Here is a 23,680-nt window from a genome sequence, read left to right on the forward strand (position 1 = left end):
ATTCTAGAATAGGCTGGCATAATAATAATCATATATAAAAATGAGTTACATCTTTTCCATTTAACTTGTGCTCTGTGATTATTTGGCATGTTTTTTTAAGTTACATTCAGAGTCTTGTTGTTCACCCTCATTCAGGATTGGTGTTACTGTAATGTCAGTGTTTTCACTGGCAGTATTCCAGTTAATCTTTACCATGGCAGCTACAGTGCAGTAGCTCCAATTCAAGAAGTAAAAGTGGTATTGGCTTTTAGGTGCTGAAAACTATGTTTACTATGTAATTCTTAGCAAACTACACAGTACTGAATTTATTGCACAACACTCCATACCACAATTATCCTGCATTAAAATCATATGCAAAAGTCTTGTACCATATGTTACTCGCAGCACTTGCAGCAGCAGAACACTTAATTACAAACGAGTTGCTTGTAAACCTTGAGCACGGTGAGTTGTCCCTCTTTTTGTTTTTATTATTTATTTTTCACAGTTCCGAGCACCTCCGCAGGCGCACCTGGAAGGAGTGTTTGTTTTTCAGAGTTCTTCACTCTCCACCAGCTTGTGGCTGGGGGCTGAGAACAGCACGGGGCTCTCGGGAGCGGGGAAGGCACAGAAGGAGTCGAGCCCTTGGCTGCTGACGGAGGGGAAGCGGCTGCCCCCGGGCCACAGCTTCAGAGCCTGCGGGATCTGCCGGTGCCACTGAGCTGCAGCGACACAAACACAGACACGGCGGGCTCCAGAGACCCTGGCTGGGCTCTCAGGAGGCAATGGACATGGGAGAAACAATGGACATCCATCCATACATGGGAGAAACACTGGACACCCATCCATACATGGGAGAAACACTGGACATCCATCCACACACTAGAGAAACACTGGACATCCATCCACACACTAGAGAAACAATGGACACCCATCCACACACCAGAGAAACACTGGACATCCATCCACACATGGGAGAAACACTGGACACCCATCCACACACCAGAGAAACAATGGACACCCATCCACACACCAGAGAAACACTGGACATCCATCCACACATGGGAGAAACACTGGACATCCATCCACACACTAGAGAAACAATGGACATCCATCCATACATGGGAGAAACACTGGACATCCATCCACACATGGGAGAAACACAGGACACCAATCCACACATGGGAGAAACACTGGACATCCATCCACACATGGGAGAAACAATGGACACCCATCCACACACGGGAGAAACACTGGACACCCATCCACACACCAGAGAAACACTGGACATCCATCCACACATGGGAGAAACACTGGACATCCATCCACACACCAGAGAAACACAGGACATCCATCCACACACCAGAGAAACACTGGACATCCATCCACACATGGGAGAAACACTGGACATCCATCCATACATGGGAGAAACACTGGACATCCATCCACACACGGGAGAAACACTGGACATCCATCCACACATGGGAGAAACACTGGACATCCATCCATACATGGGAGAAACAATGGACATCCATCCACACACCAGAGAAACAATGGACATCCATCCACACACCAGAGAAACAATGGACATCCATCCACACACCAGAGAAACAATGGACATCCATCCACACACCAGAGAAACACTGGACACCCATCCACACACGGGAGAAACAATGGACATCCATCCACACACCCATGTCACAAGTGCACCTCATATGGCTCTACACATTATTCACTATCTGTATTTTCTAGTATTGATTAGTAGTGCTGCATTAACATTTCAATATAATATATAATTATATATTTAATATCTAAAAATATTAAATAAATATATATTTAATAGACATAGAATATATGCATTTAATAAATACAGTTTTGTAGTTAAAGGGAACTTTTGTATTTAAAATAGGAACTATGTGAGTGGGGGGTTATTTGAAGAAAGGAATGAGGTGCTTGCACCACACAGCAGCCACAGGACACCTGAATCTTTCAGAGAAAGAGAATTTATTGCTCCTTTATCAGAAGAAGCTGACTTCTTCCTGCCTGGCTAAGGATTGAAGGTGCCTTAGGATTAGGAGGAAGAAGCTGACACTGCCCAGACAGAATCCTGGGTTTGAATGGAATTTATGCATCATGGATGAGGTGTATGAATATGCAACAGGCTGTTGTTTTTAAGGGTCAATCCTCTGTTAACGTGGGGCCTTTTTTGGGCTTGTGCTGCCCAGGAAAAGGTACCTGGACAGTCTGTAACTCTTTGTTTTTATTGCCTCATATTGTCCTAATCAAAATTGTCCAAATTATTATTACTCTAATTCTCTTACTATTTTCATAACCATTTTATTACTATTCAGCTTTTAAAAATTTAAAAACAAGTGATTGGCCTTTTCACAGCCGGGAAGTTGCTCCCAACATCCCTGAGGAGAGCACAGCATTGAGCTCTCTGGGTCAGGGTCTGTTCTTTCAAATCTTATCATTGGCATTGTTTTTATGTTCAGCAATTTTCCCTTGAAGTCTACAGGTAAGATTTCATCCCTGTTCAATTCAGTGGCAGTGTTTGCATGGATTTCACAAAGTCCAGAATTTAGTGATTGAATCTTTGGAGCCTTCTCCAGAGCCCTTGCAATCAGAACTAGAAACATCCATAGCATGAACAGAGATGAACAAAGTGGCCAGGGCTCTGATTCTGTTCTGCTTCATCCTCTGGATGGCTTTTCTTCAAGGAAGTGATTGCAATTTTTATTGCCATGTAGTAGTTACAACTACTAACATGTTTTCTAGAATTTTTTTTAAATACTGAAAGAAATGTATTCCAAAGACACATATTTGGTAATTTAAAAGTACAATTCTACATGCTAAAATTTTGTAAAAATATTTTATTACATAATATCTAGTAGTTGATATCCCTAAAACACTTCAGACAAGGGAAATGATATTATCTTTGCCAATGTTTATCCATTTGGGTCTGCCCCCCAATTAGACATATCTGTCAGCAGTTAAAATGAAAAGGGTATGAAAATGGAAGTCAGGTTCAGGCTCCAATGCTCTGAGATAACTTAGTGTGGGAGACAACAATCTACATGTTAAGCATTGACAGGACATATCTTTCCAAGCTGAATTTTAACCCTATCTATCTGGAAATATTTTAAAAAGAAGCTCCTTTTTTCTTGCAGTGCCAATTTTGTTTCTACTTGAACTCATTATTTACTCACTATTATTTTCCTTTGCATGCAGAATTGCAAATATCAGACCACGCCTACCATCCCTTGACTCCACCCATGCAAAATAGCACAAAGAAAAATTACTTCTGTCACTGGGTTTGGGGTGTGAGTTGCTTATCTTAGGAAATGTGGTTGGAATTGGGAAGCATTTCTTGATTTCTGTATTTTTCCTGTTTGTGCCTTGAATCCTTCATTTGAAAATTTATGCCTTTCAGCATTTAGATACCTAAGGAAATTTTAAATTTTGTTTCACCTTTCTCAAATCAGCCTCCCCTCTCTCGAGCCTTCCATGCTGCCCATACCACCACAAGGTGGCAGGCGGCTGACAGAGATGTGCCGGTGACTCACTTGTGATGATTAGCTGGGGTTTGAAAACCAAAATGGAAATACGAGTTTGAAAACACGGGCTCTTTGGTTTTTTGGGGTTTTTTTAAATGTCTGTTCTAATCCAACCTACCATAGATGTCCAGGCGGGCAGTGCAGGAGACGATGCCAGCCTCGTTCTTTGCAGACAAGGTGTACCAGCCAGCGTCTGCTTTCTTGGCAGGCTGGATCAGGAGGCACACGTACCCCGTTGTGTCTTGGTGCATGCTGGAAAACAAGTGTTTGGGAATTAGTACTTCTCACGAGCACGTCAGCTTTCAGATTTTAATAGATGTATATTGAATATGAAACAGAAATGTTGTCATCTCTGCTCCCAAAGAGGCAGCAGTCTACATTCAATAGATTTCCATGAGAAAATGACCAAGTGGGAAAATCAGAAAGATTTGTTTGGTTAACACTCTGAAAGAAACCTGCTTCATTGTTCACTTCCTTGGCTCTCCAGTGATCTGAGGCTTTGTGGCTGCAATTTCCAGGAAAAACTTTCCAGCAGGATGTAACAGAACTGAGACTCCTCTGCTCTCTAGGCTGAGCCTGGTCCTTTTTATCAAGCCAAGTGCTTCTCTCATTATAAAGGAACAGAAGTGAGATGAGCACTTCAGAACACTTGAAATTCCAGGATGTTCTGAAATTTGAGATTTTGTTTCCATATGAACTGGAACGAAACCGCGGGCGTGCAGGACAAGAGGACATTTTGTGCTCTAATAAAAAGGGAACATTTCACCCTTTGTTCCCAGCACTACACAGTTTGCCTTGTGCTGGGGTGCAGGAGCTGCTGTGTGTCCTTGCTGTGCTACAGAAGCCTCTCTTGGCTTCAGGCAGGAATCAGTGAGCTGGGATAGGGACAGGAGGGGTGATGCTGCCCCGGGTCTGTGCACAGCCACTGGAGCCTTTGGGGTTTCTGCTCTCAGCTGGCTGGGGTAGCAGAGCTGTCACAGCCTTTATCCCTGCTCCTGTGGGCTGGGAAGGTTTCCCTTAGCCATTCCTCTGCTCACCTGAAGCAAAATTTGTTTTCTAACCTTTTGTGAAACAACTGGAAATGTGGCATTTTAGGAGACTTGTTGATTTTCCAGCGACTACAACATGTGTGTGTGTGTAGAACCACAATCCCTATGAAAGGGGAACATCTTTATGTATGTAATCATAAATTTGCTAATGGCAGACTCAATTCCCTCCTCCAGATTATAAAGATATTAATATTAAACAGGACAGGGCCCAAACCATAGAGCCTGTAGGCTGCAGAGGGTCAGGGTTGGGTGGGGATTTTGGAGAGTCTCTGGGTGGTGACCATAAAAGAGTTTTCTAAGAATGCTTTCCTTGTGCCTGGTGTCCATCCCTGAGCAGCTTGCTGCACTCACAGCCTGTGTGGGAAGGGATCTTCTTGAAGCTGATCTCAAAGATCCAGTGACTGCAGCAAGCTGATACTTGGAGCCAAGTGAAATAAAATACTAAAAATCAGATAGATGCTGAAGTAGAAATATTTAAAAAAAGAAAGCACTTCACTTATCATTAATTACAGCCAGGCACATTATTTCATCAGCTCTTCTTTTTGCAAAAATTAAAAAAATAGTGCTGCATTTGGCTGCAAGAGGTGAACCTGAACTTTGTTGTATTTTGTAAGCATGGATAAAAGGCTTTACCATTGTTTGTGACCAACTTTGTTAAGTTTCTTTATTTGACATGATAAATTCTCTATTATCCATTCCCTGGGGCACTGAAACTGTTCTGAATTTGAATTCATACCTAGTTGGAACCAAAGTGGGAAAACACAGCTTAGAGAGAACAAGGTGCTGCAATGCCCTGAGGTGCCACCACACCAGGGTGTGTGTGATAAGGGGATCCAGCACCCTGCAGGCTCTGTCCCCACTCTCTGAGGCAGGGGAGCATCGTGCCTTTGTTCTGAACCAAGGGACAAACCACAGGGAAGCAAGGCTTGTGCAGCTTTCTGTGGGTGAAAGGAGCTGTTACCCAGCACTGGGATCTGCCCTCAGCACAGACTTTTCATGGAAGCTGCTGGCCCAGGCACAGGAAATTCAGGCACGGTGTCACAGTACCTCATCCTCTCTCTGTTGGATGGGATGGTCTCGTTGTCCTTCTTCCAGTAGAACACGGGAGGTGGCATTCCCACAACTCTGCACTCCAATCTGACAGGGTAGCCTTCTGGGACTCCACAGTTCTGAAGCTTCTCCAGAAACATGGGGGCTCTCTTGACTTCCTTTGCTGCAAGGAGAATTATTCAACAACAGGTATTTTATTCTTTGTTTCTCTTTGAATAGTATGGGAGAGCTTGATTAAAAGTTATTCTTGTGATAGCAAAATAGGTTGTGAATTTTTAGTGGGATGTTGGAAGGGAAGTGAATTGCCATGATACAGCCTCTGTAAGGGAACATAAAGTAAATAATAGGCAGAACTGATGTTCATGAAAGAATATATGCATGTCTAATGAGTCTAAACATACTACCATTGCAGAAAATGAATGCCAGATCTATAAATTTCAATATCTCACATATTTTAAGGCTTTATTAAAGAGCAATATTCAGATTAATTTTTTTTTCTATTTAAAAACATTTTTAAACCAATAAAATTTGGGCTGAAATCTGGAATACCTCAACATATATATTATGAATTCAAACCCTGAGGATTTTCTGGGGAGAAAGTGAGGATGGGTGATAATGAGGCAGAACTCTTCTGGCACTCTCTTAGTAGCAGGACTCATCTGAGCACCAGGTGCATTTCTGTGAGGGTGTTCACAGGGGTTCTTGGGTGAGGGAAGAGACGAGGAACGGACTCCATAATTCAGAAGGCTGATTTATTATTTTATGGTATATATTACCTTAAAACTATACTAAAAGAATAGAAGAAAAGGTTTCATCAGAAGGCTGGCTAAGAATAGAAAAGGAAAGAATGATAACAAAGGTTTGTGGCTCAGCTCTCTGTCTGAGCCAGCTGACTGTGATTGGCCATTAATTAGAAACAACCACATGAGACCAATCCCAGATGCACCTGTTGCATTCCTCAGCAGCAGATAACCATTGTTTACATTTTGTTCCTGAGGCTTCTCAGGAGGAAAAATCCTAAGGAAAGGATTTTCCATAAAAGATTTCTGCCACACATTTCCCTCATCAGCTGGGGAGGGAAATACATAGGTACAAACTACATGTCTGTGTCTACAGCTGTGGGATTTTCCTACTCTTAGTGCATTAACTATTTATTAACTATGACCTATAATTGTCTGTAGGTGAGTTTGAAGGAATGCACGCAGATAACGTCATTACTGAGGTGAGTTTTCCAGCGCTCCTTACCTACAACGGTGAGCTCCAGGCTGAATGAGTTCTGTCCCGTCCTGTTGGTGGCCAGGCAGGTGTAGGTGCCAGCATCGCTCAGGGACAGGGGGTCGATGAGCAGGGAGTGCACCCCTGTCTCTCTGACCAGCATCTTGTGCCTGCTGTCGGGGAGCACGGCCTTGCCGTTCAGCAGCCACGTCAGCTCCGGCGTGGGCAGCCCGCTCACCTGGGACACAGGGGACACCTCCAGGCTGGTGCCACTGGGGCACACAGCTGGGGACACTCACAGCCAGCCCTGCCTGCACACGCCACCTGAGTCGTGCCAAAATCTACACCAGAAATTTGTTTTTATAAATTATTTCTCGGGTTTTGTTTGCCTGCTGACTGCTTCCGAAAGGGAGAAACACAGAAAGCAAACAACTAAAGAGATTTAAAAGTACATTAAATATCTACATTTTTCTTAGTCAAAAAGGAAGAAACTTAGAAATATGAAATGACAATATGAGATTCACAAAAGACTCTCTATATTCTGCTAAAATTATTTCTGGTTTTGTTTCTCTGCTGACTGCTACCGAAAGGGAGAAACTCAGAAAGCAAAAAAGTAAAAAGATTTAAAAGTACATTAAATATCTACATTTTTCTTAGTCAAAAAGGAAGAGACTTAGAAATATGAAATGACAATATGAGATTCACAAAAGACTCTCTATATTCTGCTAAAATTATTTCTGTTTATGTTTCCCGGCTGAGTGCGTCTGAAAGGGAGAACCCCAGAAAACAAACGAGTAAAAAGATTTAAAAATGCATGAAATATCTACATTTTTCTTAGTCAAAAAGGAAGAAACTTAAAAATATGAAATGACAATATGAGATTCACAAAAGACTCTCTATATTCTGCTAAAATTATTTCTGGTTTTGTTTCTCTGCTGACTGCTACCGAAAGGGAGAAACTCAGAAAGCAAAAAAGTAAAAAGATTTAAAAGTACATTAAATATCTACATTTTTCTTAGTCAAAAAGGAAGAAACTTGGTTTGAAGTATGAAATTAGAATATGAGATTCACAAAAAACTCTTAATAATCTGCTAGTTTTCCTTTTTTTGGTGATGAATAGAAATCGAATTCCTTGATGTAAAATACTACAGAGTTTAAAGAGTTTAAATACAAATTACTTTGTATTTTGTAAAATTTGATGAAGAATGATATAATACTTCATAGCTGTTGAACTTGCATGCTGTAGAGCACTACAAATTAGGTATTTTTTGCAAGATTAGACTGTTTTGCAGTATTAAAAACCTTTTCAATAGGGAGCAGTACTTACTCATGTCTAGAATACTGCTTTCCAAACAACACTTTACAAAGCAGAGACAGAGGGAAGTGGAATTTTCTGAGTGGGGACTGCTCTCTCCCAGCTCTGTGCAATGCCAGACATGCTTGAAGGCCTCACAAGCCCTGCCAGGCCAGCAGAGCTGGGAATAACCAAATTCTCTGGCATGCTCCTTGTAAACTTCACGTCGTAAATTAAGTATAATGAGTCTTGCTCATCCTCAGGGTATTAACTTGTGCCTCAGAGCCTCTCCCCTCTTTGGTCAGGGTCAGCACTGCCACCTTTGCTGCACTGCAGGGACATAGAGGGTTCCAGAAGAGCTTGGGGCAGATGATTCTCCTAAAGGTGTTCAATATTCACTCTGTATACTCTAACCTCTGACAGCTCTTTCATGCCAGGATTTCAATCAGTAAATTGGGATGTTTCTGCCTCTGTGCATGCTGGGGAAGCATAAAATGAACTGGACTGCATCCCCTCTTTTCAGGGAGTACTAATCTTCAGTAATTCAGTCCAGTACAATGGGAACATTTGTTTGAACACCAAGCAATCCTCTCTTTCTCATGGTTTTGTGCTATTCTGGGTTATGTTTAAGAGTCTGGTAATGGAGCAGAACTTCTGGAGTTCATACTGGTAAAAGACACAGTGAGCACATCTAGTAATTTGGACAAGCCTTCTGTCTCTGGGTTGTGTTTTCTGTGTTCTTCATCCCATGGAATATTTGCTCAAAAGAAATCCCTGGAATCAGCTCAGAGACAACGGCATAGAGAAATAGTTTTGAAAATGAAGCGTCCAGACTTTGAATGGAGCTCATGCATGCATTCAAGAACATGAGAACACTGCATGTACAGAGGTAGGTGAAGTGAGAGTGACCAGGAGGAGCAGTTAATACCTTACAGTCCAGCCTGCAGAGCCGCCCCTCGTGTGCCACCATGTCCCCCGGAGCCTGCAGGAAGTATGGCCTGAAGAAGCGTTCCTGCACGGCCTCCTTGTCTCCCTCCGGCGCCCGGGGCCGTGTTCTGCAAAGCAAAAATCACACACGGCTCTGCTTGGAAGGCAAGTTTTTCCCCCCAGTGCTTAAAAAAAAAGGAGGAAATTGAGGAAAAGGATTGAGGAAAAGGATGGAGAGATAGCTTGAGTTACATAAAAGGGCAGGAAGAAATGGACTGATTGTAATTTAATTCTTGCATATTTTCATTTAGAAAGATTATCCAGTTAACTATATCATGTAGTAGCCTTGGATTCCCAAGCCAGCCTTTACTTATTTTTGCTTTTTTTGGCTGAATTTCATTTTGCTAATCCACCCCTTGCCTTTAGCTCCACTACAACAAGTAAATGAAATCGTACTTAGACTTCCCTGTATTTGAGGATGCCCTTCAAAAACATAGAAATGACCTGTTGGGAGGGAACTGCTGCTGTTATTTCCACTTTATGACTGAGAACTGAAGTTCAATGAATGCAGTGGCTATTTTGGATGCCTCCATTAAAAAGGATAAAGAAGTTCTGCAGGACTTTTTTCTTTCACCTGTGAGGCTGAGTTGTGGATATTCGTCCCCGAAAAGGGACACTCTGAACCATCAGGTGTCCTGAACAACTGATCCTCCCCTGCAATTCACAATGGAAACACAATTAATAGTTGGTTAACGGCTTATTTCATTTTAAAGTATAACTATTGAGCCTTACAGTGCATTAGGATTATTTTTATAAAGCAGCTGAGCTATAGTGAGAACACCACTTCCCCAGAGCAAATGCTGTCGGCCTGCAGTTGAGGCAGGGCTTTCCCAAACTCTTCCAGGCTGTGCCAATGCATTTGGCAGTGGTGCCTGTCCCTGCTGATTTTATTTATTCATGCCACAGGTACTGTCTGCTGGTACCTTTGTACTGGCCTGCTTTAAAATGCAGCCATATGGAAACTGAACAGAAAAATAATTTCAAAAAAGAAACTTTTAAACTGGAAAAAGTTGCCTGATGAATGTACTTCTAAATAAACAGCTAAGCTAGCACATGGGGTCAAGGAGAATGGTATAAGGGAATGAGACTATTTGCAGATCCATATCTTTGCTTCCTGAATAAAGAATATTGTTTAGTAACAGTTCCAAATTTGATTTAACTGTTTGTTCCTGCTCTATTCTTTCTGCCTGAAACATCATGTCAGTCTTGTCAGCACATCTCAAAGGTACCTACCAGCAACAGGGAGTGGGAAGGGGATAGGGCAGGAATTACTAACATGGGAAAATGTCCTTAGTGCTTTTAACCATCTGTGGAACAGGGGAGTAGTTTCATCAGTCATCTGTACATGGTTTCCTCTCCTGTGCTCTGAAGCACCTGATTTGTGATACAGTCACCACTTGATGTCAAAGCATGTGGCCTAATTTGTGTTCTTCTTAATATATATTAGAAAAAGATGAAACAAGCATTTTTGTAAAAGAAAATAAAACACCTTACTTGTGGGTTTGCAGCCATAATTGTATAGTTGCCATCATCATCATTAGTAGCAGCTTCAATATGTAAAGAACACGTTCCATCCTCTTCTCTGCTCATTTTGAAATGTGTGTTTTTCTTTGAAATCTGCTTGCCATCCTTGAACCAGTAGACCTGTGGTGATCAGACACACCCGCGTGATTTAACAGGGACTAGAAAAATAACAGAAGTTGAGGGACAGCTAATACAATTTTAGAATTGTATGAACTTTGCAGGTCAGTTGTAATGTGAAACAGTGATTCCAGGCAGAGCTCAGGAAGCTGCACATCACAGCTGGGCCTGCCAGGTTCTCTTTCCTCGGCTCTCAGCACGTTGCTGCTTAGATCAGGTCTCCTCTCTCTGGAAGTTCTGGGCTCGAGCAGTTCTGTGTCTCCTGCAGTCAGGGGGTTGCACTCAAGGCCTGCTGCATGCTCAGGAGCAGATACTGTGCTTTTAGGAAGGTGGGGGAATGATTTATTTGGGAGCTCTCTCACGTGCCTAGGAGGGATGAACAGAAACTGCTGGGGAGTTGGGTTTTGCTCCTTAGCAGTCCCAGCGAGAGTGACCTACCTTGGGAACAGGAATTCCAACTATCTTGCAGGTGAAGGTGATAGGGAATCCTTCCATGACCCGGAAATGCTTGAGTCTCTTGTCAAAGATGGGAGCAATGTATTTGCCCGTGGGGATCTCCTCGTGCTGGATTTCATCGTCCGACTCGTCCACCGGCGTCCGCTCCAGGCGGAACTCGATCTCGTTCATCAGCCTCTGCTCGAAGCTGGAGATCCTGTACTCCTGCAGGGACAGGGACAGGGACAGGGACAGCCCTGAGCACACTGCCAGGGCCTGGCACTGCAAACCCAGCTGGAGACAGCTCAGGGCCTGACAGGAGCTCACACACTGTGCAAGCTTTGAGATAAAAATGCTGACTTAGAAATGCCGTGGAACAGCAGAGATGTGGGGTGGTGTTGGCAGGGGTGCCAGGAAGAGGGAAGAGATGAGAACCTTGACTCCATGTTTCAGAAGGCTGATTTATTATTTTATGATACGTATATTATATTAAAACTTTCATTCTTTAATAATAAAAGAATAGAAGAAAGGATTTCATCAGAAGGCCTGCAAAGGATAGAAAAGGAATGATAACAAAAGGTTGTGTCTCAGACAGAGTCCGAGCCAGCTGACTGTGATTGGCCATTAATCAGAAACAACCAACATGGACTAATCACAGATGCACCTGTTGCATTCCACAGCAGCAGATAACCATTGCTTACATTTTGTTCCTAAAGCCTCTCAGCTTCTCAGGAGGAAAAATCCTAAGGAAAGGATTTTTCACAAAATGTGTCTGTGACAGAGATATTGTTGGGAGTCAAGTGGAGCCAGAAACAAGTTTCAAAAGATGGCCTTAAAAATAAAACTAGATACTTTGGAGCAATAGAACTATGAAAGATGCACTGTAGTAGGACCTAGAAGGGATAATTTTAGATTATTGCCTTTAAGGCATTTACTGCATAGTGTGGCAAAAGCTGATAGGCTAAGAAACACTTGTAATTAGGAAATAACTGGCTTCTGATAGTGATGCTGTGAATTATAACATCTGTATTGTCTCGCCCTTCTCATGAAACTGAAAATAGAAATAGTAGTTTTTAAAACTCCTCTCAGTTGCCCCATCTCTAGGTCAAGAAAAAAGTATTGCACACTGGGGTATTTGCAGCACTTTTAGACTAATTCTACAAGTGAAAATAAAAAAGCCTAAGTAAAGCTAGGACATCATGAACTGAATTTGGTTTGCAGGCACAGATACTGCAGAGTGAGCCTGCACAGTGTAATGACACTGAGTTTTTTCACAGGCAGCAAAAGAAATCACACATGTAATTCCTCTTAAGTCCCTGTCAAAAAAAAATTATACTCTTGCACACTGTTGATCAAAAGAAATCATTAAAACATACCAAAGTTTTGAGGATTTTGCATTCGAGTGTTAGTCACCTGCTAATTATAGAAATGAATGCTGTACATTTTCATTCATAATTAAATAAGGAAAACTATACCAACTAAAAGAGAAAATTAGGAAGAAAGGGAAATATTTTCAGAGTAATTAACATCAGATTAAACTTGGACAGATTTCTAGCTGGTGTATCTGAGAATGCAAAACATATTACATTAAAATTCTTAAAAGATTAAACAGATTAAGCACTAAACCCAGCATATTCCTACATAAATGAACATTTCCAGATAGTTTGATGTGATTATGAACTTTCTCCTGATCCCCTGAATTCAATCAGAAATGTCTTATCACTTTGCTGTTTTGCATGAGGAAATCTCCTGTCTAGACCAGGAGGCATTTGACCAAATTTCTCTTGCTGTGACTTGTGAAGCCTGAGAGCAGGAGCCAGCTTCAGTCTGTGCCTCCAAAGCAAGTGTTTGTCCTGGGCATGTGGAGCCTGCAGCTGCACTGCAATTTTGGGGGGAAATATTCTATTACCTGTAGAAGAAAAATCAGTTTGCTCAGACCTGGATTTGTGCAGGTTTTAAGCCCAGAGATTTCCTGCTTCTATTGAAAATGTAGTAAATTTAATTTACTATTTAGTAAATTTCCATTTACTGTTGAAAGCAGTAAATAAAGGTGTAGCCAATCCTTAGGTATATTCAATTTGCTGAAAAAACAAGGTTCAGAAAATGCACCTTGTCTGAAATCCTATAGGAAGTGAATTAAAGAGCCAGCAGTTATCCCCAAACACTGGCAATTACCTCCCTGATCGTTTGGCCATTCCATCTCACTGCTGATTGTGCTCTTGACCAACAGTTTCCAGAGAAAAGGGAGAAAAGATGGAGGCAGCAAAAAAATTTTAGCTGACAAACTCTTCTGCTTTCTTCAGGAGACCAAGGAGACACAAGTGGCCAAAAGTTTGGATATTGCAGCGGAGTTTTGAGGAGTTTGTAAGACTTGGGGGTGATAGAGTTTCATCTCCACAGCCCGATAGAGTTTCATCTCCTCAGCTTTCCTGCCCTCATGCAGCAGCTCTCAGCAAATTGCTGCATGGATCAGATTCTCATCTCATGAAAGCCAGGGTAGAACTGGAGTTTCTCTGATTCCTCACCAACCAAATGGATCATTTTCCCACGCAGGTGGCAAGAACTGGTTCTAGTGTTCCAAGGGAAATCGAGCCATTGCTGTTTCACCCTTGACACTGAGAACAGCCCTGTGTCTTTTCAGGAAGGCAGAATCATGGAACAATCAGGGAGTGGCTGCTGTAGCAGAGGGAAGAAATGGGCTAGAAAGGCACTGCCATTGCACTTTGAAGGCATCACGTTAATGTGCAGAGCAAAGTGCTGCAGAACAGAGTTAAATTTTGAAATATTGCAAGCTGATGGCACCGTCCGGTGTTGTTTATAGGCAGCTGAGTTTAGTCAGCAGTTTTTCATATGGATTTTTTTCTAGAATCATTGCTGTCCAAAAGAAGTCATGGTATGTTATGAGAAATGAATAGTGAATGGTTGCTGGAGCCATGATGGCCTACAGATGAAACCAGATAATGCTGATGGAAACAATTACATCTTTTTTCCCTCTACTCAAAAAGTGCAGATCTGTGTTAAGTGATCTAACCAACTAACATAAATAAAACTTAGAGCAATCATTTTCAAGTTGTAAGTAACCAAATTAACCTGGAGTCTGCTTTAGATCCTAAAAAGTGAATGCAGTGTATGATTTTATTTCCTGGCTGATGTGCTGAGGATATTAACTTCTTACAGACTACTTCATTTAGAAATATGGGCACTAGGTCCTTTTCAAATGTCTGCTTGCAGAAGAAAATACAGCAGAGGAAGGAATGCATTTCACGGGACCCTTTGAGGTGAATCATGGACAGGTTTCCTCCCACTTTTCTTTGCATGTGACCCTGGGTATACAGAAAGAGGCACAAAAGAGACACTTTGTGAGGACAGAAGCATTTTGCTGCGCCATCAGCTCAGGGCTGTCACTGCTGGCAGCTGCTCCCTGCCCCTGGCAGCCCTGGGTGCCCTTGCACAAGTGCAGGGCTCTGCAGGAGCCTGGAGGAGTTCTGTTCAAAAATACATTCTGAATTAAAGACATTGAAGTCAGGGTTCCACAGCCCCTGTTCCCTGTGTGTTGCCCTCATACTTCAGTCTTTGCTTTTCTAAACCTGTTCTGTGTGTATATTTATGCCTGTATCAATTCACAACCAAACCACCAGGACCAAGCTAACTTTGCTGTGAGAATCTGAACACCAACATTCAGAGGCTGAAGGTGTTACACCAAACTTCTCATAAAGAATAGAAATCTCTGACAGAAGTGAGAATGCACCTCTGTATACAGAGAATAACCTTGGAGGTTTTTGCTTGTTTGGTAGGTTTTCTTTTAGGATTGGCAAGAACAGAAAGGAGTGGTTAATATGGCTTTCTGAAGATCTGTGTTCATCACAGAAGCCATGAACCTATTTCTGAATGTGGTTACAGCAGTGGTGTAGGGCAAAGAGTTGTTGTGGTTCAGACAAATATTTCACAAAGTGTCACACAAAGAAGAAGCCCATGTAGCCACGGGTACAATGTTAAAACTAGGCTGCAGTTCAGCATACTGGGGACACTGGGGGAAGGAGCACAAAGGTTCAGGCCCTGGTTTGGACTCAGAAGTGTAGCATTGCAGCTCCTTTTTTGGCAGCTTTCCTAGAACATGAAACTTTTACAGGCAGTAATTCACACACTTGTTCACTACAGCAGCCAGATATTTAAAATTATTATAGCTACCAGCTAAAAATTCAAGCTCCTCTTCAGTGGTGTAATGCTCTGTGCAAAGTATAATGCATACAATGCATCTATAATTGTATATATTTCTGTAGGCTGAGAAGATTGCAGCTTTGGAAACCTGGCTATTTCTGCTGCATCTAATGCACACTGTTTAGCGTGCATGGTGTGCAAAAGGGGAGTAGGCAGTGGTGCCTGTATTAATATTGTCACAGTGTAGTTTGAAGGGTAAAGGACTTAAAACTGGCCAAAGCAAAGCTAGAAAATCTGCTGAATATGCATCTGAAGTGGTTTGGTACTGTTCTGGTGGGACTGTGTGGCAGATGGAGAAGTGGAATGCAGCTTTCCTCCTGCTTGCTTTGCTGTGCCTTGGCAATGCTGCTGTGCCTGCTGCTGGGGGCTGTATTTGTCCTGCACTACAAACAAAATCTCCTCTGCGTGCCAGCCTTGCTGAAGGTGCAGGTTCACAGCATTTTGTCTCTGTGATGGATCTGTTTGGCCCCATCACCATCATTCCTGACAATCTGAGGGCACAGGGCTGTCATCTGCATTTCACCTGTGGGAAACTGAGACCTAAAGAAGCTCAGGAAGCTGGTAAGGTAACACAAAAATCTGTGACAGAGCAGAGCTGGATCATGCTCTCCTAGGTTTTGTCAATTAATTTAACACCTAGGCCTTTCTGCTCCCTGGGAACATTTTTGGCAAAAAAGGGGAATTGCACAGAGTGTAGTAATTCCCATTAGATTCCAAGCACCTTTCTATATGAATATGAGTTCTAAAATCCTGCATCTGTTGTAGTTCAGATTTATCTTTAGCAGGATTTTAATTTATCTTTAGCAGGATTCACTGAATAGACATACATTTAGTAGATATATTCAGTGAATATACATACTAACAGTTAGTAGAAGCTTGTAGAGTCAAAATAATCTGACATTAGGATAGTAACTCATGGAAATTACCACAAACAGGAAGCCTAGGGGAGCTCTACCCAAATGTTGATTACCATATACTATGTAAAAACAATTCTGTTGCCAACTTAATGCCAACACTAGACAAATTTCCCAATTTAATCCCAGTTTTGTAAGTTTTACTAGATTGCCTTTTTGGCAGGATGAGTAACAGTTTATCTAAGAAAGTGGCATGTGTTGCATGTCAGCATCTGTTTCCAAGCTGTACCACTCCTTAACTCCACAGTCCAATCTGGGCTGCTCTGCCTGAAATCTCCTGCTCACCTTGGGGTCTCTCTCCTCTCCCTGCTCCCTCTCAGCACTGGGAGTCAAAAGCAGCAGATCCAGTGGTTCTGTGTGATCAGTGTTGGGGAATTACTGCACTCGGGGCCTGTGTGGTGAGCTGGCATCTGCATGTGTCCTTGGCTTTTAGTGATCAAAAAGCTTTTGGACAAACCCTGCTTCTCTTCTGCTCTGAAATTTCTTACCAAGCATGCTCTAGCAGAGGTGAAGGATATTCATGTGAGGGCTGTGCATAATTTTCTAAACAGCTGTAGGTTTTTCTATGTGTTAAAAATCAGGCTGCAATCTGACTCTTATGTACAAAATCAGCATTACAACCTGATGTTCTTCATAGTAAATGACACAGATGTGTGAGCATGGTTTGTAGCTCTTTTAACCAAAATGTATAAACCAGGCCCTGGTGTTTAACTCTGCTGTCCTTTATTATTGCATGAGTAATTAATTTAGTTTTATTTCTGTACAGGATTTTGAGGTTTAATGATATAATTTTTCTATTTTATATTATTTGTATAACAAAATGTTGAGGAGGTAATAGCATTAATTTCTAAAGTTTTGCCTGTGAAGCTGAATTTCCTCTGTTAACAGAGGAAATATTTATAGGTTTATTTATATTGGTGAATGCTTTCAAATACCAGGGGAAAAGAATTAGTTTCCATTAGACATTTGTATTTTTCCATTTGCCAAAGTCTCCTTATTTCCTTTTCTCCCCACACACCTTTTTGTTTCTACATGACTCATTCTAGCTGAAGATGACTGAGATATTTCACTTGCAGGGCAGATGAAAGGCCCCATGGACTGGAGAGGCAGAATTTGGGGAGTGGAGCTCAGGCTGCTCCTGTCCTCAGGGGCTGCAGTTCCTGACCCTCACTGAGATTATGAGACTTGGATGTTTGCTCTCACAGCACTCCAGTGTCAGTCTCCACGAGGAAACTCCCAGCTCTGTGCCAATAAAACATTCTGGGGCTGGAGGGGAGTGCATGGGATCTGCCTTGTCCTTCTTGTCCTCTTTCACTTTGCAGAAACACTGAGACACCCACCACAGCAAGGACAAGAATGCAGGACATTTTTGTCCTGGTTCCTGGGCAGTAGAGTGATTATCTTGTTATTTCTCTGTCTCAGTCTGCCTCTGTTCCTTTTCTCCATCACAATCTGGAAGAAAAAATGCTAACAGCTTCCTGAGAGGACCCTAATCATTGAGCTGAAATGCTCTTTGAAATGTCCTGCTAGCTGGGGGCCTGCTCTTGGTGCCTGAAGTCTCAAGTTTTATCCTTGGAGCTGGAGGAGGTGGTTTCCTACCACCTAGCTCTCTTCCTAGCTTTTCTAGCTCAGGTCCCCTGTTACAGAAGCTGCTCTGGAAGGTGGCATTTCCACATTTTTCTGCTGCTGTTAAAGAATGCTGAATTATTTGAGCAGCCTGGTTCAGCACCAACACAACACACACCCAGTGGCAAAGAGTGAAGCCTGTCCTTAAGGGAGTGCAGAGTCAGGAATTCAATTGTATTCAGGCCAAGGAAGACACTGAGTCAGGTCTGCTCTGTCCTGGGATTTGTCCTAACACCTTCCTGGGATTGCATAAAGCCAGTGCTGCCCCTTTTGTTGGAAAGAACTGAGCAAATCTGCCTGATATGTTTGGGTGTAACTGGATCACATTTTTTTCAGCACTCCTGGCCGTGACGAAGTTTCACCTGGCACTAGAACTTGCCACCATCTGCAGAAATGAGGGGCACGGCCATTTTATTTCTGGTGAAAACGACAGCTTGTTGTTGCATGTACTTGGTCAAAGTTGCAGTTAGAATCTTGGCAAAGTCATATTTGTATTTCTGTCAGCACCTCCTGGTCATCACGGCTGTGGCAGCCCAGAGAGGAATCTGCTCTGTCTCCTGCAGCATCAGCAAAATTCCCAGCTCTGCTCTGATGCTGGATCTCTTTATTGCTGGTGATGAATGATGTACTGGATGAAACAGAAGGAGTGCATCTGGATTATCAGATATCCTGCTGAGTGCAGAATGCTGACACTTAGGAAAATCCCATCTTGTGAGCTGAACATTTTTCATATGGAAGTCAATTTTAGATAATAAATAGAGCACCAGAATGCAGATCCCTCCTGTTCATTACTGCCCTTTATGCAGCAGTACAAGACAATACCAGGACTTTAAGGCACAGGCTTGTCATCTGCAGCATTTGTTCTGGATGATCCCTGCATGCTCTGCAGGTATTGTAAGTGGGAATGAACTCTGCCATTGAAATGTGGGGTCCCAGTACAATGCTCTAAATGAAAATACACCAGAGGACACATTTTCTGAGGAGGAATTTTTAAGGTAGTATGTAGACAATACAAGGAAACCAACATCTGAGATTCTAACTGGATTCTGTACTCCATTTTGCAGTGATCTCTCACACAGAGGAGACTTGCATTTGTGTTTATGACAGAGTAATCCTTGCCCTACCATTACAATAATTGATTTAATACAGATATTCCATGTGTGGAATGAAAATGTCTCCTTTTAAAATTCTATGTTAACTGTGAGAGGAAAAACCAGGACAGAATATATGGGTGTGAATGCAGCACTCCAGCCTATTATTCTCATGATGCTGACTATTCTGTATCGTGTAAAACAAGAGGAATTTTGGAAAATACTCTCCATCCTGGCATCTGTTGAAATAGTCACTGCCTTCATTGAGGAGAAAACTCAGACTTGAATTTGCTGGAGTAGGTTTTTCTCAGATGAGAAGAGTAAAGTCAGAAGGGATTAAAGTTGGGAGTTGAGAGGAAAATGAGGAAACCTTTATTGATTTTAGTTCATTGCCATTGGCATTCTAATTACTGTAACAATTACAGAAGTGCCACCTTTGAACTTTTCCAGTGTTTGAGGAATTTGAGAATCAAGATTTAGGTTTGGTCTCATATAGAATAGCAAATAAGTATGAGTATAAATATCTTTTGCTGTCAGCAGCTAACTTTGACACTGGTAGTGATCATTTTGTTCAGGTTTAGTAATTTCAACCTCTAAATACTATTTAATTTTTTACTTCTTCTTTAGTTTCATAGACAGTGCGCAGATCCAGTGATTCCAATGAAGAGGGAACTGATATTTTGTTCCTTGAGCTTTGTAAAAGGTTTTTTATTTTGTTAAATTCTTATAAAAGTTCTCCAAGAAGTCCCTGTCAATTCATATAAGTTTGGAAGTTTGGAAATACATTTGGAAGTTGAAAGCCCATTTTAGTTCAACTGAAAGAAGAACAAAAACCTTATCCTAAACTGGTTTGTTACATTACACTTTGTTTTAAAACAGAGTGTATGAATGTGTTTGTGCAATGAATTGAGCAACTTGTAAAGCAAAAATTTAAAAGCCAATGTCCAGAAGCTTCCATGAAAATAAAGGAGTTTTACATTCATACCAGCCTTTGAGATGATCAGAACTGAGAAATGCTGCTCAGTCACAAAGTGAATTTTCTACAGCTGCATCCCTCATGCTTTCTATTTAAAGTTCCAGTTTGCTATTCCAAACCAACACTCACATGAAAGCTCCTCCTGCAAAGCTGTGCAGCAGCTCACCCACACCAACACCTTTTTTCCCATATCATCATCATATGTGTCTTGTTCATGAGTGAAATTTACTTTTATAACACCTGATTTTCTTACCTGCTGGCCACTTTGCTGGTTAGCATCCTCTCTGAAATGCAGTTTTCTCTCCAGGTCCTTTACAAGTGCAGCTTTGTTTTCCCGAATGGAATCCTCTGTTGCCAATGGCAGAGGCTTCAGGTTTTTCTTTAATCCCTGGGTTGGGCTATTAAAAGAAAATTCTGATACTAACATGCAGCAACCAGTATTTATATATATTTTTATATATATATTGTCACCTGTATGCTATGATACATTATGGTGGAACCTGTGTTATTTATTTACTTAGGAGCCAAAGCACAATACAGGATATGATGGATATGATTTTTTTTTTGGTACTATCTTAATGTGTAAGATAACCCCATTCCCATGCAGTAGAAATTAAAAACACACATCTCAATGAAAGTAAGGGTTGTAATGGTACAATAAACATCTAAGTGCCATTTATATTTATCCTGCAATAATGATGTCACAGTAAATGCTAAAGAAATGAGTGCAGGTGTTACCTGAGGTGTACAATGTGCACATTTGACTGCTATCAGGCAATAATTTAAAAGTTATTACAATTGATCTTTATCTCACATCTCATTGATCTTTATATCACATCCTCCCTGATCATTTACTCTTTCCATGAACTTTTACTCCTTTAATTTCTCTCACCCTTTTATGACACCCAATATCAGCAGGGTTATTTTTTGTTTGTTTGTTTGTTTTTATAGATGTGTGTTTGATTTTAGTAAAGTAAAGAGTACAGGTCTGAAGGCAGGATTCTTGGCACACAGAGTGGTGAATGCTATAGACACAGGGCACTTTCTTCTGCTGTAATGACAATTTGGTTGATCTAGTATCAGCAGGATAGCCAGGAGATTGTGACTTGCTGGTGGTTACCACTACCTTGAGCTGTACCATTGATAAAAGGGGAAAATATTCCTCACTTTGTGCAGGATTTGGAGTTCTCTGGTGAATAGTTTGGTAAACAGTTGTACCAGTGTACAGGTGCTAGCCATGCTAATGCAGAGTTCATGTAGTCCACAAAAGAGAAATTTGCTTCAGCTCCACCACTAAAGAAGAGAATCCTAATGCCCCCACTTTGTCAGTGCACCATCATCCTTATTTGCTTTACCAGCTGTTTTGTCATAGAAATCATGCTGGCTCTTAATTAAATTATTTATGTGCAAACCATTAACTCTCCTGAGATTTTTCTGGGGCACCTCAAATGTTGAAAGTACTGCAACCAGAAAAATACCTTTACAGAAGTTATTTCTCAGATTCACCTGGACTAGAAAAACCCTTGCAGTATGAGATACCTTTAAAACTTTACTTCTTGCTTACAATAGGTATGAATGTTTTTATACCTGGTGTAAGCAGAGAGCTTTGGAGTGACTTATCCTGCAAGCTCATGAAGCATCTTCTCTCACACCAGTACAGTCTTACGAACCTCTGAGCCCCCACACTCTTGTATATCTGTTTGTACACCCACATCTCTCCATCTTCAATTCTCTCTTTCTACAGAAGGTATTTGTCACCCTGTTCCTCTAAAGTTCTTCTAAGCCTTCTGATGTTTACATCTCTGTAATGGAGTTTCTCACACACTTTTCATGTAAATAATGATGTTTTGCATTCCTTTCTGGAGGAGGAGAGAATTGATGGACCAGTGTGGTTGGAGAGGTGGCAATTTCATCCTCCAATCCATGGTCACATTTGGAATTCTATAAATATCGAGGTCCAGAAATAAACCAGCCCTTTTTGCCTTGGACATCGCAGCGCCATTTCGTGTTGTATTGCGGCAGGTGTTATCCCTTCCTTTTCTTTACTGGGTGTAAAGGTTGGATTAAATGCCCAGAACATCTGGACATCCCACTTTTCTATCTTACAGAAGACTTGCATTTCAGTGACTCCCTGTCCTGGGTTGACCGTATGATGCTTTTATCCCCAGCCTGTGAGTTCTCTCCAGAATTTGCCCCGCACCGGGACGCTCCCCACTGAACAGCTGGACAGAAATACACCCCGCTTCCCTTGAGCATTGCCGCCGTTTGGTGCTACTCACGTGGCCGGGGTGCTTCTGGGCAGTCCCATGGCATTGGTGGATGGTGCAGCGGGCAGGGAGGGCAGGACGGCGCTGAGGAAGGCCACGGGGTTCTGGATGCGCGCCGTGGGGGACAGGGGAGCGGGGGCCACGCTCTGGGGCTGGAACTGCTTCACGGGGGGCAGCGCCAGCGGGGGCACCGCGGCCTCCCTGGGGCTGGGCACGCTGGGCTGCTCGCCGCGGCCTGCGAGGCCTCCCGAGGCCCGCGCCGGGTTTGAGGCGAGCTTCTCCGTGGGGCTCGTCCTGGGGGCACCCGCGGCGGCGCTGCCCAAGGAGCCTGAGCAGGAGCTGGCACAGGGGCTGCCCGGCGGGGTCTGGGGCGCCAGCAGCTGCTTGGGGCGCCCATAGCCCAAGGTCTGGGGGGCGCAGGCCGAGCCCTGCCGGTAGAGCACGGAGCCCGACTGCTGGCACAGGGCACTGGCAGAATTCACCAGCGTGCTGGCGAAGGACAGCTCTCTCAGAGACGCCTGGTGCACCTGCTGCTGTTCGAGCAGCACCTGGTTGTGGAGCTGCTTTAGCTGGCTCTGGTCACTGCACAGGAAATAAAGATGAACAGAATTGGTTACGAGCCCCACGTGAGCCAGTTGGCTGCATTTGTGTGTATGAATTCAAGAGGAAAATTCAGTGTCCTGTGATACAGTAAGAGGCAGGAAACTGCTACGTGGCATATTCTCTAACATTATGAGAGAAGTATAATGTTAGTTTTCTACTAAAATAACCTTTTCCTTCATGTTCCCTTCTTTGCCAGAGGCACCAAAGCTTTTTGTCCACAAATTATTTGATTGAAGATAATTTTCACATTTTAGTATATGAAATATAAATCTTACTCAAAGATATTTAAGGGATATCACTGTCAAAGTCACCTTAGTACCTCCTTGCTTGTGTAACTGAGAGTGAGATTTGGTGTATCATAATTTAAATCAGTGTTTGTAAGCCAGGTTGCATTATTTACCTCCTGCTGAAGTGGTTTCTGAAACCAGCACTTTGACTGCTAAAGCTGTGTAATAATCCACCACAGGATATGCTACCAATGGGGTTTAGGTGGTGTTGGCACTCAGTGACAGGCAGGAGTGGGTAACTCAGAGAGGACCTGCATTCCATGCAGTTGTTGTTTCTCTAGATGCTATCTACTAGATAGTTTTTCAAGGCTTTCTTACTTTGAAGTTAAGGAAAATAATTTTGCCTTGTCAAGAGGTTTATTTAGTTATTATGTATATGGAAATACAGCACATGAAAAACAGGAGAGCTTTTTCCCTTCCAAAACCAGAAAAGACATGGAAGAGATGGAAAATGATTGTGTAATAAACTATGGAGTATTAAATATCTATTGATA

General features: G+C 42.3%; 1 protein-coding gene across 1 annotated transcript in view; it reads right to left on the minus strand.

Moving 5' to 3' along the window:
* Positions 1–528: 528 nt before the first annotated feature.
* The window catches only part of MYPN (myopalladin), a 43,229-nt gene continuing 20,077 nt past the window's right edge, over positions 529–23,680 (minus strand). The window contains exons 10-19 of the mRNA XM_058029288.1: positions 22,309–22,878; positions 20,283–20,427; positions 11,208–11,429; positions 10,623–10,772; positions 9,703–9,782; positions 9,070–9,196; positions 6,878–7,085; positions 5,630–5,795; positions 3,652–3,785; positions 529–698 (exon numbers count right to left, since the gene is read on the minus strand). Coding sequence (XP_057885271.1) covers positions 529–698; positions 3,652–3,785; positions 5,630–5,795; positions 6,878–7,085; positions 9,070–9,196; positions 9,703–9,782; positions 10,623–10,772; positions 11,208–11,429; positions 20,283–20,427; positions 22,309–22,878 — 1,972 coding nt within the window. The remainder of the gene's footprint in view (positions 699–3,651; positions 3,786–5,629; positions 5,796–6,877; positions 7,086–9,069; positions 9,197–9,702; positions 9,783–10,622; positions 10,773–11,207; positions 11,430–20,282; positions 20,428–22,308; positions 22,879–23,680) is intronic.

Source organism: Melospiza georgiana, chromosome 8 (genome assembly GCF_028018845.1).
Source record: "Melospiza georgiana isolate bMelGeo1 chromosome 8, bMelGeo1.pri, whole genome shotgun sequence".
NCBI classification, from domain to species: Eukaryota; Metazoa; Chordata; class Aves; order Passeriformes; family Passerellidae; genus Melospiza; species Melospiza georgiana.